Source organism: Balaenoptera acutorostrata, chromosome 10 (genome assembly GCF_949987535.1).
Source record: "Balaenoptera acutorostrata chromosome 10, mBalAcu1.1, whole genome shotgun sequence".
In the NCBI taxonomy this organism is placed as follows: Eukaryota; Metazoa; Chordata; class Mammalia; order Artiodactyla; family Balaenopteridae; genus Balaenoptera; species Balaenoptera acutorostrata.
This window is the reverse complement of record NC_080073.1, coordinates 28,161,265-28,178,969: the sequence shown is the minus strand read 5'-3', so window position 1 is coordinate 28,178,969 and position 17,705 is coordinate 28,161,265. Positions and strand designations below refer to the sequence as shown.

Here is a 17,705-nt window from a genome sequence, read left to right as displayed (position 1 = left end):
TGTTGAATATCCTTCAAATGGATGATGCCTTCCTTATTGATGTCACTTTATGGCTGTATACTATTAAATGTCACTTAGTCGTCTATCGTAGGCTGGGACTAGGGTGTCAAAAAACTCAGCAATCAAGAGGAATTATATTTTAGTGCAATATTTGTGATTGCTGGTTTCTCCTTTTGCCTCAGACTCCAGGATGACTTTGCACAGGACTGTTAACTGAATATCGTTAAAGTTTTTATATTTTGCTCATCATAGGTTTTTGTGTTTACTTTAAACCTTAAAATACTTCATTGAGATATTATTTATTTTGATGACTGAGTTTTTGGTGAGTGCCTCACCTTAATCCTAGCCCTTTTGAGCAGATATTTATTTATTGAGTACCTTCTGTGTACCGCGTGAACCAAATAGGCAAGTATCTGACGTCATGGAGTTTATTTTCTCATGGACCATCTACTAGAAAGAGAAGTGCACGAGGTCAAGGAAATAGAACATGGATGAGGGGACTATTTTAAATAGCTAGGTTAGCAGAGACTCCTCTGATTTGATGAAATGAAGGGAGTTAGTGTTCTTTTTATCACTGTCGCTTCTGCTAATTTCTCCAATTTTCTTTATAGATCCCCTTTATTGGAAGTTCTGCACGCTGTAAATTTATTGAAATAGAAAAAAGTATAAGTTAAAGCGAACTATTCACAGAATCCATCATGCTGTTTTGGCTTTACCTCATAAATGTGGCGCTTTATGTCTAGACATTTCCCCAGATAGCATTTAATAGTTAATACCTTTTGGGGCATACATTCCTCCTTTTATAGTTGTCGCAGGAAGGGTGTTAATCATCCTGTCTGTACCCTCTGAAGTGCTTCCCAGTTCCACACACCCGTTCCACCCCAGGCCCCTCAGCTGTTGAGCGAGCGCCTCATAAAACGGTTTTAAATTTCTCGTTCTTTTCCTCTCAGCCCTGAGGTCAGGGGGTTGGTCTGTACCCTCTCATTCCTTGCAAACACCAAACTCCTGAATACTGTCTGGGAATTTTTCCCTTTTTTCTACTTGTGAGTGGAATTTCTCCTGAGTTGACGCAGATTATATTCCAGAACCCTTTGTGGGGCGTGGTACTGACAATAGCAATGGTGTGAGAAAGGCCTTCTACTCAAAGACAGGAAGTCCCAGCATTGTCTGAACCAGACTGAACTAGACCCTGTCTGTTTTGTTTCCCTCCTGGAGATGCAACTCTGACCTTTGGGAATGTTGCATCGTCACCTCGGCAAGTCTTCCGTGTGTAGTAACTTGTGTTGTGGCTTTTGCTTCTGAGGCAGAAGACTTCAGTGAGAGGCCACTGTCCCCACTAAGACTTTCAGGGGTTCCTGTCCTGTGACCTCCGTGTTACCAAGGGTGTAAATTTACAGCCAGGGATTTCAGGGCCCGTTCCCTCTCCTCTTGTCTAAATGAGATCTTTAAACCCTTAGCCAAGTCTATCCTCTCCTCTAGGGAAAGAGGAAAGGAAGGAAGGGGACTCAGTAGATGTTATCCTTATATATTCCATCAGTATGCGTTCCTGATTTTCATCTTTGTAATTTGACATTTTCGTCTTAGTGATGCATGTAGAAAGCATTGAATGATTTAACTGTTGGTATTTTCAAACTAACATTCTGATGATCACCTATATTTTTTGGTCACAAATAGCAGAAAGCCTACTCAAGCTGTTTTAAATACAAAGACACTTAAAATTCAGAAGTCTAGAGATAAAATTTGAATTTCAGCATTTGTTTGGTCAGGTCCTAACCACCCCCCCGACCCCCCCGCACACACCTTTTTCCTTGTCAGCTTTGGTCTCCAGCTGATTCCCTCTTGGTTCCAAGTCAGTCCTTTCCCTGCCTCTTCTTCATTCCCATTCAGGGAAGAGGGTAGTTTCTTCCTTCAGCCTCTGAACAAATGTCTGGAGCCTGCTTTTGAATAGTATCAACCTAACCATTCCCATTGACCAGAGAAATCCCCTGTGCTCATTGGCTTAGTCCTGGATTAACACCCCTTCCTGAGTCAATCTCCTGTGAAGGAGGATGGGATTAAACAGCCAGATAACGAATCAGGTGCTATTTCTGGAGCCAGGAGCAGGGTCACACCATCCAGAATTTAGGGTTCGGTTGTGGTTCCCAGAAGAAAGTATAGATAATCATGTTTATTGAGCACTATTAGTACGTGCCAAGTGCTGGTGGATGTGCTCTGTATATAATAATTCCTTTAATCCTCACCACATCCTTGTGGTTTCTCTCATGGATGTATCCAGTGAGGGTGAATGTTAGCTAGAATATCAACAAAATGTAACATGCCTGTTTGATTCTTCCAGGTGTTACAGGAAGTATTCTTGTAGTATTTAGAACTCTTTGGAATTTTAAAAATGATCTAATATAATCTTATAATTTGTGTGTAAGGAAATTGAATCATTATAAGACTTGACCACTGCCACATTCAGCTCCACTTTTTAGAGTTGAAACTGGAATGAGAAGAGCAAATTCGTGACATGGCCGTCACCATGGCCCCTCTGGCACTCTTGACAGACATTGGTAATTGGTCTTGTCTTTATTCATAAGTAATCATACAATCATATGGAGCTAAAGTGTGAGTTAAAGCTTATTTGCCACCCTTGAACTAGAACTTGAGTGGCTAGCCTCCTTACCCAGTGCTCTTTCCACTATGCCATGTGACCTTTTTAGTCCCTGGATGATTGTTTATATTATTTTATGGGGACAGTCAGAATTCTGAAAGAAAAGATCTTTGTCATATGATGAGTGTTGATTGCTTGAAGACGTACTTGACTTGAAGGTTGAAGACTTCAGGTCCAGAACCAACTTACCTACAGTTTATAAACACTTGAGATGTTTGGCACTGGACGGTAAAAATTGTGACTTTTTTGTTGATTGCTCAGTTGCCTTTTTAAAGCAATTTTATGTGGTATTTACAAGAAACAGAAATAAAGTTGGCCCAACTTTAAACAATATTAGTTAGGTTTTGAGTGGTTAAACCATCCCAGTCAGTAGTAAAAAGTTTGCTTGCATGTTTGGATGTGGGTGGATTCCGCTTGAAAGATAACAGTTTTTAATCCGACCTGCGTGCAAACCTGCAGCGTTACAGCCGTTTTCTTGGAAAGACCTTTAGAATCTTCTCGTCTGTGAATTACATTTATGCTCATGGTGCATGCTTTTCTACTGTCATCTCACACACCCATGCAGACATCACTAGTCGGTCAATCAGTCAGTCAGTCAGTCAGTCAGTCAGTCCTTATGAGCCTCTACTCAGCCTGGAGGCCTGTGGCTTAGAACTCCCCGGTAACCATGATTGGCATCTCCACTCTTTGTAATACCCTCACTTTTTAGAACAGTAAAATAGGCTTCAGAGAGACCTTCAGGATAAGGATTAGAATCTGGGACCTGTAATGTAGAGATTCACGCTGTTCCACACTTTACTTGAAATTAATTTTAAACATCTAGTCCTAAAATAGAGGTTCTGGGAAGTTAAATAATACTTGGTATTAAAAAACGAGTAAAGTAGTTCCCATTTATGGGGTTACTGTCTGATATTATTTCTTGTATTGTGGTTAGATATTGATAGTTACCTTAAAACACATCATTGATGTGAAATGGAGGAATGAAGTTTTTATACCTAAAATTTAAAAACAAAAAATTTGCCAAACTATTTTATTATCTGTAAGGTAAATTTATGTTTTCTTAACTGGCTTAAAAATTTGAAAATTCCTGTTAATAATGCTGAACAAATTCATATTTATACATGAATAAAATGAAAACAGTGGAGATCAGCAATATGAGTGCTTTTTAAAAAGCACTTTTTCCGTTTTTCATATATACAACAATAAACGCACAAAAGGTAACTAACTACCAGGAGTACAAAATGCAAAAGAATTGTAAGTTAAGTTCCATAATGCTTTTTAATTAAAAAATGGAATAGTTTAAGATGTGTTTTAGATTTCGGAGAAAGAGCATTAATTATAATGTTAGGTTAAAAAATGAATACACTTATTTTTGGATTGTTGCTGTTGGTTAAAAGTAGACACCAAGACGCAGGGTAATCACGTTGGATCCAGGTAATGTTTTTAATATAAATTCCTTGAGGGAGGCATTAATAAGCATATTTGACTAGAAGCAGCACATAACATGTATATAAGTTTTGTGTTTAATTAGATTTAGACAGAATTCATTATTTTTAATGGCTTTTCATAAGTGAATAGAAACCATTATGTGGATATATTATGGTAAAATAAATTCAAGGTGTATGCTTGCTTTCTGCAAAGAACCTCTTATGTATTTAAAGAAACTATTGTTTGGAATACAAATCATAGACATTTGAAATTCCTTGCTTTTAGACAAAAGTATGATTTATATGCTCTAAAGATAGCACTTTTTTTTTTTTGTGGCTGTGTTGGGTGTTCGTTGCTGCGCGCAGGCTTTCTCTAGTTGCAGCGAGTAGGGGCTACTCTTCGTTGTGGTGCACGGGCTTCTCATTGCGGTGGCTTCTCTTGTTGCGGAGCACCGGCTCTAGGTGTGTGGGCTTCCGTAGTTGTGGCACGCGGGCTCAGTAGTTGTGGTTTGCGGGCTCTAGAGCGCAGGCTCAGTAGTTGTGCTGCAGGGGCTTATTTGCTCCACGGCATGTGGGATCTTCCCGGGCCAGGGCTCGAACCCGTGTCCCCTGCATTGGCAGGTGGATTCTTAACCACTGCACCACCAGGGAAGCCCCCCTAAAGAGAGCACTTTTATCTCTTTTTCTCAGGTCAGGTATTAATAGTGAACTATACTGAAGTGAGATGATTTACTTAAACTATAGAAAAGTCTTGTTGCTAACCAATTATATTTGCTCATCTTAGATTTTCAAGTAATATTGCTGGAGGTGGGGGGGGCGAGAGATTGAGATGTGTCTCTCAGATTTTTATTTGATTTTCCTTTGAACACAATAACTTAGTTTTGGTTCAGAATTTATGCATGGCAACCAAGTGCTTTGGGTTAAATTGGCCTTTAAGAAACACTGAACATCAAGCGGGATCTCAGACGTGGGCCCAGATTTACAGTATTTGCCATTATTTTCACGTGGGAGATTGTCTACCTTAAACAGTCCAGTTGCAATTAATCTCCAGTTGTGTGATTTATTCACCCTACTGTAGAAATATGTCTTCCTGGTGATAGTCTACTGAATTGTGGCATCTCAAAATGAGAAAAATACAGTGACTTGTTAATGGTCCACCAAGGAGGTGGAAGTGGGTTCTTTTAATGCACAAATGAGCCATAATTTAAGCTAATAATGTTGTTCCCTAACGATAATTTTTTAAGGTGAATTTCTCCAACTTTATAAGGTTGTTATGTAACCTTAAATAATGAACTATCATTCACGAGCTTGCTGTGCTTTCTTTAGGCCACCTCTCTTTTCCTTTGGCATTGCTCTGTACAGATTTCTTTCTTATCAAGAGGATATGAGAACAACCCCAGCATTATCTGTAAATCAGTGTCCATCTCCTTCGTCTGTTAGGCCATAGACCAACCCTCAAGTATATAATAGTAAAGCCAGTAAAATCGGGATATTAAAATGTAACCCACTTGGGACTTCCCTGGTGGCACAGTGGTTAAGACTCCGCGCTCCCAATGCAGGGGGCCTGGGTTCAGTACCTGGTCAGGGAACTAGATCCCACATGCCGCAACTAAGACCTAGCGCAACCAAATAAATAAATAAATATTAAAAAATTATATAACCCACTTAACAAAACTTAGATTTTATTTGGCATCTGTGAGTTTCATAAATATGTCTTCCTCTTTCTTCCAGCCTTTATTCAGAACCGGGATAGTACAGAACCCAGTGCATCTCTCACGGAAGCCTCCCTGACAAGGGGATATTTTACACTGAGGTCAAGGAATTCCTTGACCTTGAAATTCCTTCAGCCAGGAATTTCAGATGCATTCACTGAATGCATTAAAAAGAAAATAGTTTTCATTCTAGACTGAAAGAGAATCAGTGCTAATTCCCTTGGTACTAATATGTTGGCAGTATGTCTCCATCAAGATCTCATTCCTGGGGATTTCCCTGGTGGTCCAGTGGTTAAGAATCCGCCTTCCAATGCAGGGGACGCGGGTTCGATCCCTGGTCGGGGAACTAAGATCCCACATGCCTCGGGACAACTAAGCCCGTGCGCCACAACTAATGAGCCCGTGTGCCACAACGAAAGATCCTGCATGCCTCAATGAAGATACCGCGTGCAACAACTAAGACCCGATGCAGCCAAAAATGAAGAAAATAAATAAATAAATAATAAAATAAATCTTAAAAAAAAAAAGATCTCATTCCTTCCAGACTCTCAACAGGTGAACGGGAAGTTACTCTTGGCAGACAGACTGCCCTGTGGTTTCTACCCCTGAGCCCCACGCCTCCCTTTTCAAGAAGGTAGCCTTGCGTAGTAGGTTGCCATGTCAGAGTTACTGAGCTGGTCAAAATGGGTCCAGTTGCCAAAATGCAAGTATTCTAAGAAAGAGTTGCTAAGAGGGCACTAAAATGCACATGACTTTCTTTTCTTATTTTAGATGGATATTGTCAGACCTGAGAGAGGAAGGCTTCTTGCTGATTGTTTTCCCTCCTTCAAAACTAGGTTTCAGTTAACCACAGTGTTTTTTTAGTGTCATGTTTTTAACTTAAAGGCATTTATTCAAAGTTCTGAAAAACAAAGCTTTCAATGCTATGAGACTTGTGCAACTGGAAATGATTAATGGTATAATTCTCAATCCTTTATAAAGTGTCTTAACACTGAAGAGATTTATACAGTGTGGAATGGCAGTGGTGCTTCAGTGTGAGAATAGGTAATCAATACCTGCAAGCTTAGAAAAAGTGTTCTATTTCCACCACTAATGACATAGAGGTTCTTGCAAGGCAAGGGTGTCTGGAGCATGAAGCTCTCCAAAGAAGAATTAATTTAAAATCTGAAGTGGAAGATCAGTTTCAATTAAAATTGCACTTGAACGTATATTGGGTAGAGGTGTGAAAGCAAGCATGTAGTCGGCTTAAATCTTCAGATTGTAGTGAATAAATGAATCTCACTGGTATGAACCCTGATTATATTTTTATAGAGGGCTAAATTATATTTCACCCATGTCTGGCAGGTTATGAGAAATAATATGAACGGCAAGTACTTATCAGAGCTTAAAGAGTATTTTTTTTTAATCAGTAGGATAACTACCAGGTGTCTATGTGTTTTTACAAATGATGGCTTGCATTCTTATTTCTTTGGAGTCATATGTGTTTGGATTGATTTTTACCATGCATTTTTTTCCATTGAGTGCAATTTTGTTGTAGTACTGAGTTTCTGAAAGGCATTACACACACACACACACACACACACACACACACATTAAAACCTTAGTTTCCATAATTCAAACATACAGGCCCAATTGTAGCTAGCCAGAATTTACATTATGGTCAGCTATCAAATATGTCAACAAGCACTTTATTCCATTTTTCAGTGGATCCTTTTGGCATCTGTAAGAAAATTTAGAGCAGACAGGATAATTGGAGCCTTCTGTCCCCTTTCCCCTCCTTTTTTTCTTCAAATATATTGATGCAAGATGAAAATAAAGTTTGGCTCAAATATATGCAAATGCACACTCTGTTCCTTTATGACTCATCTCATGCAGTCTTAGGGAATTTGACCAAGAGGTGAAATGACATGAGGGAAAAGCCCTTGACAATTCCAAATTTAGTTGGAGTCCTACAGTAAAGGAAATGGCGATGTTAACTTTTGCTAGAAAGTGTTATGGCACTTATAAGTGATTTTGATAAGTGCCCAGAGGTTTTGCTAAATCTTTGCCAATCAGCGAACATGTTCTTTCTGATAGTCTCTTTTATCTTACTGCATGGGATAAGGATTAGGGAAAATGACCCAGGCATAGAGTGAGGCTGAGCCGTTTGCCAGATAGCAAGCACATGAATCATTTTTAGGGGAGCTTCATCAGTTGCTCTTGCAGCCATGAAGTTTCCATTACTGTGACTGAAAAGATTTTCTGTTGTTGCCGCTTTTTTCATGGTACCACTGTTTATATCAGCTGTGAGCTGTGTCAGACTTAGGGGGATGGGGAAATCTGTGGCCAGGGAGTGTGTGGTGGAGGTTTGGGCACAGGTGTGGACTTAGTAGGAGGGAGACCTATGTTAAGGTGTCCTTGTGTCTTCCATCATACAGGGCTAGGTATAGAGTGAGGCAGAAAAATATGGGTTCATGGATGGGTTGGTCTCCTAAAGTCACTTTGGCCATTCAGCCTCTTTTATTTGATATGTGAAGGAATTTAAAGCTAAAAAAACCTAAGAATACAAGTATATGTATATGTTTGTTTATACACACACTAAACTTTATTGATTGGGAAGCCTAAATTTTATCTTCTAAAAATTATACAGTTTACACACACTACTGTATATAAAGTAGATAATCAACAAAGACCTACTGTATAGCACAGGGAACTCTCCTCAATATTCTATAATAACCCATATGGGAAAACAATCTGAAAAAGATAGTTATATGTATATGTATAACTGAATCACCTTGCTGTACACCTGAAACTAACGCAACATGGTAAATCAACTATACTCCAATATAAAATAAAAAAATTTTTAAATTATACCGTTTAGACTTATTCTATATCTGATTCTCAAAAAAGAGGTTTCTCTTAATCTTTCTAGCAAAAGATGTTTTCTCCAGCTGACTACTTCCACTTTGTCATGTCAAGAAGGTTAAAGGTAGGGCGCAGAAAAATTTCAGAGCTTGTTATCAACTTAGTAGACATCACCCCCAGATATATAATTTCTGAATAGGGCAGAGACACAGTTGTTGCAATGTGTTTTCTCTATCTATGCCTGATTGGTGTCCATTAGGGTTATGTGTTATAGCTACATTCTCTTCCTCTTTTTCTGTAGCATATGTTCCCCAAAAAGTCTTTATTTATATGAATGCTGATCCTAGTCTGAAGGTAACTTTATACCCCCATTTCCTATGAGAGTGAGGGATTGAGAAAGAGAAGTGAGTGCCTTAATATACATGTGTTCAAACTGGCTAAATTGAAAAATCTCACAATTAGCCATAGGAAAACCCTGCCTCATTGCCCACATTATTTGTAATGACTCTCATCCAGTGTTGTGTTACTTTTAATTTTTAATTCTTTTCCTTTTCCAGTTCAAAAATTCCTAGGAACCTAGAAGAAAGTTGTGTTTAGTGTACTGTTCACAATAGCAGAACATACTAAATTGATTAAGGTGTTTTCTTGTGAATAAATGCTCTGTTTATTTTAGGAAAATTATTTTAAAAATTTTTAAAAATGTGAACAACTCTGACGGCCCGTCTGCTCAACTCCCTTAATCTGATTATGGATAATAAAGTTAGCAAATGTTTGATTACAAATCAAGAAGCAAAACTATCTTAAGTAACTTTTTTCTCAAATTTTCTTGCCCTATCAAGTAAATGGCTTGGATTGATAGTCTTCCAATGCACTGACATCTTTAGGGTGGGGACATGTAGGAAATGTTAACCTTGGGAGATGCAGTGCTTGACTTCCGTGTGTCATTCTCATTTTATCCCTGACCATTGAACCATGAGGATTGAAGTCGTGTTTTCTTTTAACAGGTGCCTACGGTCCTGAGCACTGGGTCACATCTAGTGTCAGCTGTGAGGGCCGTCACCAGTCGCCTATAGACATTTCAGACCAGCATGCACGTGTCGGTGAAGAGTACCAGGACCTGCAACTTGATGGCTTTGACACTGAGTCTTCCAACAAAACCTGGATGAAAAACACAGGGAAAACAGGTAGACTGTGTCTTCTTTACTTGTCTGTGGAACAATATGAAATGTTTCTGGGTCTCTGGTCTTTACCTTAACCACGAGTTACTCCTTTAGTAGTGTATGTTGCTACAGAGAACGTATAGCTGAATGAGAGCTTTGGAATTGGCCCTTGGTTTGAGAACTGACCACTTGCTTTACTAGCTGTGTGATTTGGGACAAACTACCTAATCACTTTGTGCTTTAAAATTTTTTTTAAATATGATAGGATAAAAATTAAAAAATATACATATAGATAACGAAATTGTATCAGTCTCATAGGGTTATAAGGATTAAATGGGTCAGTCCATGTAAAGGATACAGCATGAACTTTTAGAAATCTGTTTTACTATAGTGGCCACTAGCCATATGTGGCTATATTCAAATTTAAGTTTTAATTGATTAAAAGTAAGTAAGATTAAAATTCGCTCCCTCAGTTTTACTAGCCACATATCATTTTGTTTTCCGCTTTCTTAGGTTGTGTGTTTGCAGGGTTTGAAAGCAGAGGAGACCCACATTGAGATCTTTGGATTTTTATGGGTTGTGGGTGAGGGTCACCTCTATTTATTTTTCCAGCTTTATTAAGATATAATTGATGTATAACATTTTGCCATTTCATTTTATTGGTTGTTTCTTTTGTGGTGCCCAGCTTTTGAGTTTGGTGAGTCTCATCTGCTTTTACTTTTGTTGCTTGTGCTTTTGGTGTCATATCCAAATTATCATTGCCATGGCCAATGCCAAGGAGCTTTTTCCCTATGTTTTCTTCTAAGAGTTTAATAGTTTCAGGTCTTAGATTTTAAGTCTTTAATCCATTTCAAATTAATTTTTCTGAGGGATGTAAGGTAGTGGTCCAACTTCATTCTTTGAACGTGGATGTTGCATTTTTCCAACATCATTTATCAACGAGACTATCCTTTTCCCATTGAGTATTCTTGCCTACTTTGCCAAATATTAGTTGACCGAATATGCATGGGTTTGTTTCTGGGCTCTAGATTCTATTCCACTGGTTGATGTGTTTATCTTTGTGCCAGTTCCATACTGTCTTGATTACCATAGCTTTGTAGTATAATTTGAAATCAGGAAGTGTAACACTTCCAGCTCTGTTCTCCTTTCAAAGGATGGCTTTGGTTTTTCAGGGTCTTTTGTGGTTCCATAGGAATTTTAGGATTGTTTTGACTATTTCTGTGAAAAATGCCATTGGAATTTTGATAAGGATCTCATTGAATCTATAGATCACTTTGAGTAGTATTGGTACTAGCCACATTTCAAGTGTTCAGTACCCACATATGGCTAGTGGCTATCATATCAGGCAGCAAAGATAGAGAACATTCTATCATTATAGAAAGTTCTATTGGACAGCACTGTGCCAAATGCATAAATGAAAATAAAATCCTTATCTTCCTTGAGAATTTGCTTTGTTAATATTAGTTATTATACTGGAATACAGATGAACATTGTCTTATCCCTTTGTGTATCAGACCAGCAATTTGATCCTCCTGCTTCCTTTTACCTACCTCACCTGTCACTTGGGGTCCACAAATATGAAATACCACATTTTCAACATTGCTAGTGCAAAAGCTCCTTCCCTCTTAATCACTATTATGCAAATAGCAGTTATAGATCATTGATGGAAGTAGCAGGAATGCCTTTCTGTGCCCCACTGTTTGATCTGAAAATAAATCCCTAGGTGTTATATTACATTTGTGCCTAGTGCTACCTGGGATTCCGTTGGTGCTAAAGATATTTTTCTTATCTTATTTTTCAACTCTTATAACCCAACCCATTAAAACTAACTCTCCCTCTCTCTCTCTGTCTTTGAAATGATCCCTTTGTAGCCAAGGATGTCACTACAAACCACTGTTAGTAATCCCTTCAGGAGCCTTGGCTGCCTGCAGCCCTCATGCTGAGCTAAAATGACTTCATTATCTGTCCTTTGGTCCCATCCATGTTGTGGGTCATTGAGTTGCCTTTTTTTTTTTTTTAACCTAAATGGCTGCGCATACAACTTTGGGGATCCATTTTCTTTCTCCAAACCAGCATTTGTCTGAGATTATTCATGGCCGATTGCTTTGGGTTGGCTTGATTTGTTCTTAGAATTGTTTCCCACTCACTCAGCACAGTTATTCCCAGCTTTGGGCTCTTTTTCATAATGTCGCCACAAACAGTTCTTTGGGCCTTATAGCAGCTACCTTCTCCTGTACCTTGATTCACCCATTTGAGCAGCTGCTCAGGACAGACTTGTGTACCAGTGATGTTATCTGTACACACCTTTTCACCCCCACCTCTCTACTCCCCCAGTATAGATGGTGTGCTTGTTGTTACCATTCAGAATTTCTCTACCGGTGGCCCTGCTTTATATTTCAAATGTGAGTGTCCTTTGGACACCTGTGATGGGAATATTACTCTGCAGACGATCTGAATGTGGTGGATGGAAGATTTGCCACGCTGGGGTAATCGGATCTTGCTGTTGAGTGCTACCTTGGTGCCACATTCCGGAAGCCTGCCAAAGGCAATTCGCTGGGCTCTCTGATATGGTTTTCTACTTGACTTGCAATGCTTGACAGCCTTCTGCAAAGATAACACGTTTCAGTGACAGCTTTCAACTTGGTATCTCCAATGACACGTTTTAGATGAGTGTAGGGATCACTCAGTGCAAGTTGATTCATGACCTTGGTCTTCCAGAAGCTGATTATCAATCTCTGTCACTCTGCTGTCTTCCCAGAGTGATCCCCAAGTTGTTGCCTGTCTATGGGTGCATGCGCCTGACTTTGGAGCACAGCCATCCAAATATGAACGCATCTGTCTCTGAAATTTCAGAAGAAGCATGGCTTTCTGAGAAGCAGAAATAAATCCTCGTGACTGCTCAAACTGTACTTATGACTACAAAATTTATGACACCATACTAGGCGGGCCAGTATCTCATAAATAATCTAACATGATTCAATAGGAGTGATTTTTAAAAAGTGCCAACCATTTGTATACAATTTTAAATGTGAACATCGAATTGTTTTTCCGTTCTCTTCAAAGAGTTTCAATTTATGTTTGTCTAGAAACTTGGGTGCGAAAACCAACCTGTGTCGTTGTTGTTTTTTTTAAATAAGCATGAACCTAGAATCTTCTTTATTCTGCAGTTCTTAAAATAACCAAGTGAGTTCGTAAATATTCCAGTATTTTAGAGAAATATGAGGATTCACTTGCTTTGTCAGTTATGCACGGATCATATAAATTGAGCTGAACACAGTATAAATGCAGGGCAGGGTGCTGTGTGTCTGAATTAAAGGTGGGAGTTCATAATATCTGCAGTGAGTAGTATTGATAGGCAACCTGGATAATATCAGTTTAAAAAAACAGAGCTTCCCTGGTGGCACAGTGGTTGAGAGTCTGCCTGCCAGTGCAGGGGACACGGGTTCGAGCCCTGGTCTGGGAAGATCCCACATGCCACGGAGCAGCTGGGCCCGTGAGCCACAACTACTGAGCCTGCGCGTCTGGAGCCTGTGCCCCGCAATGGGAGGGGCCGTGATAGTGAAAGGCCCGCGCACCGCGATGAAGAGTGGCCCCCACTTGCCGCAACTGGAGAAAGCCCTCGCACGAACCGAAGACCCAACACAGCCAAAAATAAAATAAATAAATAAATAAAGTAGCTATTAAAAAAAAAAAAAAGTGACATTTCAAATCAATGGGGGAAATGTGAATTACTCAGTAAATGTCATTTGGGACATCTGTCTTTTGAGGGAAAAAATAAAGCTGTACCCCTACCTTCACATACCAAAATTAATACCAGATAGAATAAAGGTTTAAAATGAAACTATACAATACTAGAAGAAATCTTAAATGTTGTTATAGTCTTGAACTTGAAGGCCTTTTAAAACATGAAACAAAGCACAGAAACCATAGAGAAAAGATTGGCTAATTTGACTATGTGAAAATTAAAATCTCTGTATGGCGATACATAGAGAGATAGAGATCTCAAAGTCAAAAAGACTAGCTGGGGAAATATTCAGTCTATATAAAAGACCAAAGATAATTTCCTTAGAATACAAAGATATCTTAAAAATCAAAAGGAAAATGACAAGACGACAAAAAGGAAAACCAAAAAACCCCACACCTCTCATTAGAAAAAATGGGATAAGATGTGAAATAGAAATGGTAAATAGCATAAGATGCCCAACTTCACAAAGTTTAAAAGTACATATTGTCTCTAGAAAAAAAAAAAAAAGAAAACAATAATAAAATTACACATTAAAACAAGAGACTTTGTACCTTTGATGTGGTCAAGATGGCAAGGATACAGGTCATGAACCTCAAGTAGGCAAGAGTCATGTCTTACAGGGTCTTGCAGAGTCTTTTAGGTCACAAGTTTTATTTTAAGTGTGAGGGGACATCATGGTAGTGTTTAAGATGGAGAATGAGGGGGGCTTCCCTGGTGGTGCAGTGGTTAAGAATCCGCCTGCCAATGCAGGGGACACGAGTTTGAGCCCTGTTCCGGGAAGATCCCACATGCCGCAGAGCAACTAAGCCCATGTGCCACAACTACCGAGCCTGCACTCTAGAGCCTGCAAGCCACAGCTACTGAGCCCACATGCAACAATTACTGAAGCCCGGGCACCTACAGCCCCTGCTCTGCAACAAGAGAAGCCACCACAATGAGAAGCCCGTGCACCGCAACAAAGAGTAACCCCCTCTCGCGGCAACTAGAGAAAGCCTGCGCACAGCAACGAAGACCCAGTGCAGCCATAAATAAATAAATAAGAAATCAACTCCAAAAAAAAAAAAAAGATGGAGAATGAGATAACCCAATTTCTGTTTTAATAACATCACAAGAATCACTGTGGCTGTTATGTGTAGACTTAACTAGGGCAAAGTGGAAGCTGGGAGACTACTGCAATAATTCAGGCAGAAGACAATGGCGAATCAGTGTGCCACAAGTGGAAGTGGTGAGAAGGGGTCAAATTTGGGTCCTATTTCGAAAGAAGTGTCCACAATATTTGCTTGTGTATTGGATGTAAAGTGTGAGAGAAAGAGAGGAGTCAAGGATAATTCCAAGGATTTGGTAGTAAACAACTGGAAGCCACCATTAGCTGAGATGGTGAATGGGGGGAAAAGAGTACATATCAATGGGAGAAAATTTTAAAGTCCTTGAGCTGCTTGTTATACATCCTAGTACAGACGTTAAGTAGTTAACTGGGTATGGGAGTTTGGATTTCAAAATAGAAGTTGGGACAAGTGTTATATACTTGCTATCCTGTGTTTTTATTTTCATTCATCTCAAAGTATTTTCTAATTTCCTCTGCGATTTATTTGACCTATTGATTGTTTTGAGTGTGTTGTTTGACTTCCACATGTTTGTTAATTTTCCAGTTTTCCTTCCCTTATTGATTTCTGGTTTCATTCCATGGCGGTCAGAGAGGATACTTTGTATGACTTCGGTATTTTTAAATTTGCTGAGACTTCTTTTGTGGACTAATGTTCCATGTGCATTTGAGAGGAGGGTGTGTTCTGCTGTTGTTGGGTAGAGTGTTCTCTATGTGCCTGTTTGGTCTAGTTGGTTTATAGTGTTGCTCAAGTCTTCTATTTCCTTATTCATCTTCTGTCTAGATGTTCTATACAATATTGAAGGTGAGATATTGAAGTCTCAAATTATTATAGAACTGTTTACTTCTTCCTTCAAGTCTGTCAATGTTTGCTTCATGTATTTGGGAGCTCTGTTGTTTGGTGCATATGCATTTATCATTCTTATATTTCCTTGAGGAATTGACAGGACTATACATTTGGGAATTATCAGTGTATAGATGGTATTAAAACTATGAAACTGGATAAGATCATCTGTGATGTGAATGAAGGAAGGAGAGAAGAAGGCCCAGGGCTAATCACTGGGGATCCTCCAACATTTAGAACTTGGGAAGAGAAAAAGAATTGGTGAAGGAGATTGAGAAGGAGTGGCCAGTGAAGTAGAAGGAAAATCAGGAGTGTGGTTTTCCAGCTAAGTGAAGAACATGAGTCTGGTAATAAGAGTCAATATAATATGCATAAATTGGAGTTCCTGGTTCAAATGTGGATAGTCATAGGTAAATTTGGGGATTGTGTGTATGGAGTGCTTTTCAAAATGAGGACTGAAAACACCCATCATCTCCCCTTTTGCTTACTAATGCCAGGCTGGGTGCTACAGGGCAGCGTGGGGTCTTGGATCCATCAAGGGTTGGCACATTTCTTCTGTAAAGGGCTTGAGAGTAAATATTTTAGGCTTTGTGCATCCTTCAGTCTCTGTCACAACTACACAGTTCTGCTGGTGTAGTGCAAAAGCAGCCATAGACAATGCTTAAACAAATGGACATGCTTGTGTTCCAATAAAACTACTTATGGACACTAAAAAAAAAAAAAAAAAAAAAAAAAAAAAAAAAAAAAAAAAAAACAGAGCTTCCCTGGTGGCACAGTGGTTGAGAGTCTGCCTGCCAGTGCAGGGGACACGGGTTCGAGCCCTGGTCTGGGAAGATCCCACATGGCGCGGAGCAACTGGGCCCGTGAGCCACAACTACTGAGCCTGCGTGTCTGGAGCCTGTGCTCCGCCAACAAGAGAGGCCGCGATAGTGAGAGGCCCGCGCACCACGATGAAGAGTGGCCCCCACTTGCCGCAACTAGAGAAAGCCCTCGCACAGAAACGAAGACTCAACACAGCCATAAATAAATAAATAATTTAGAAACAAAAAAACAAAACAAAAAACACACACATGTCATTGTACTATAGTTTTGTAAGATGTGACCATTTGGGGAAACTGGATAAAGGAGACTCGGGACCTCTGTATTATTTCTTACAACTGCATGTTGATCTAAAGTTATCAGAAAGATTAAAAGTTTAATTTAAAAAAACCCCATATGTTGTGGGCCACATAGTCCGTCTTTGTTACCGTCATTCACTTCATATCTCACTTTCATACCTAGATGCCAAAAAAGTCATTTTTATTAAATCATTAATTTTTAAGCAACACCTATTTTTCTTCGCCAAAGTCTTTTCTTGAACCTCGTACTTCTAGAACATAAATCCAGGAAGGAATATTTATTTTTTTCTGGTAGAAATTTACAGGTCACTTATCTGTAAAATAGACTGTCATTTGGATATCAAAATATGAATTTAGAAAGTTAATATTTAAAGCGGCCTGTTACATACGGACAGTAACTTTCCCGTAAAACAGTTTTAATGTTCATATCTGTCTTAACCCCTGGAGAGAGCTATATATTTAATCTAGCATAATCAATAGAGCAACGTGTTTGTACCTAGCCCACTTCTCGAAAGTTGTCTAAAATATCTTTACGAGACAGATAGCGTCTCTCTATTTCTTCCCGAAGAGCCATGACTGTCTACTGTGCCAGTTCTCATTTGATTTCATCGAAAGTTATTTCTCCCTCTTTCATTTTTGTAGAATGAAAAGATAATGTATTCATTAAGAACATTTCAAGATAATCTTGCTGTTCCTAGCATTAGCTTCTAGCTAAATGATCAAAGTTTAAGACTTAGATGGTGCTTCTGATATATGTTAATAAGCCATGGTCTCCTGTGAGTTTTAACTATTTGGAGGGTGTTTTTGTGTTTTTTCACTACTTTTTCTTTTACCCTCCCCCCCACACCAAGGACGGATAGTAAATACATTTGCCATGATGCTTGTTACTTCCATTTTCACATTTTATATTGGTTTACTGTATTTTTTCTTTGCCTACATTCTTTCTTATTTGTCTGCATATACCAGTGCCTGGCGTAGACGGGTTCAAGAAGTAGTTGGTAAATTAAAAAAAGTAGATTGATGGTGGGAAAAGTCTGTGTAGGTAAGTAGGTCGGGAACCATGTCCTAATATGTTGCTCAGCCCATAAAATTCAGACAAG

At 39.1% G+C, this 17,705-nt stretch overlaps 1 protein-coding gene across 3 annotated transcripts in view; it reads left to right on the top strand.

Moving 5' to 3' along the window:
• PTPRG (protein tyrosine phosphatase receptor type G) overlaps window positions 1–17,705 on the top strand; it is a 731,557-nt gene that overhangs the window by 411,837 nt on the left and 302,015 nt on the right. For all 3 annotated transcript variants that reach the window (XM_007192374.3, XM_007192373.3, XM_007192375.3), the window contains exon 3: window positions 9,641–9,820. In XM_007192374.3, coding sequence (XP_007192436.2) covers window positions 9,641–9,820 — 180 coding nt within the window. The remainder of the gene's footprint in view (window positions 1–9,640; window positions 9,821–17,705) is intronic.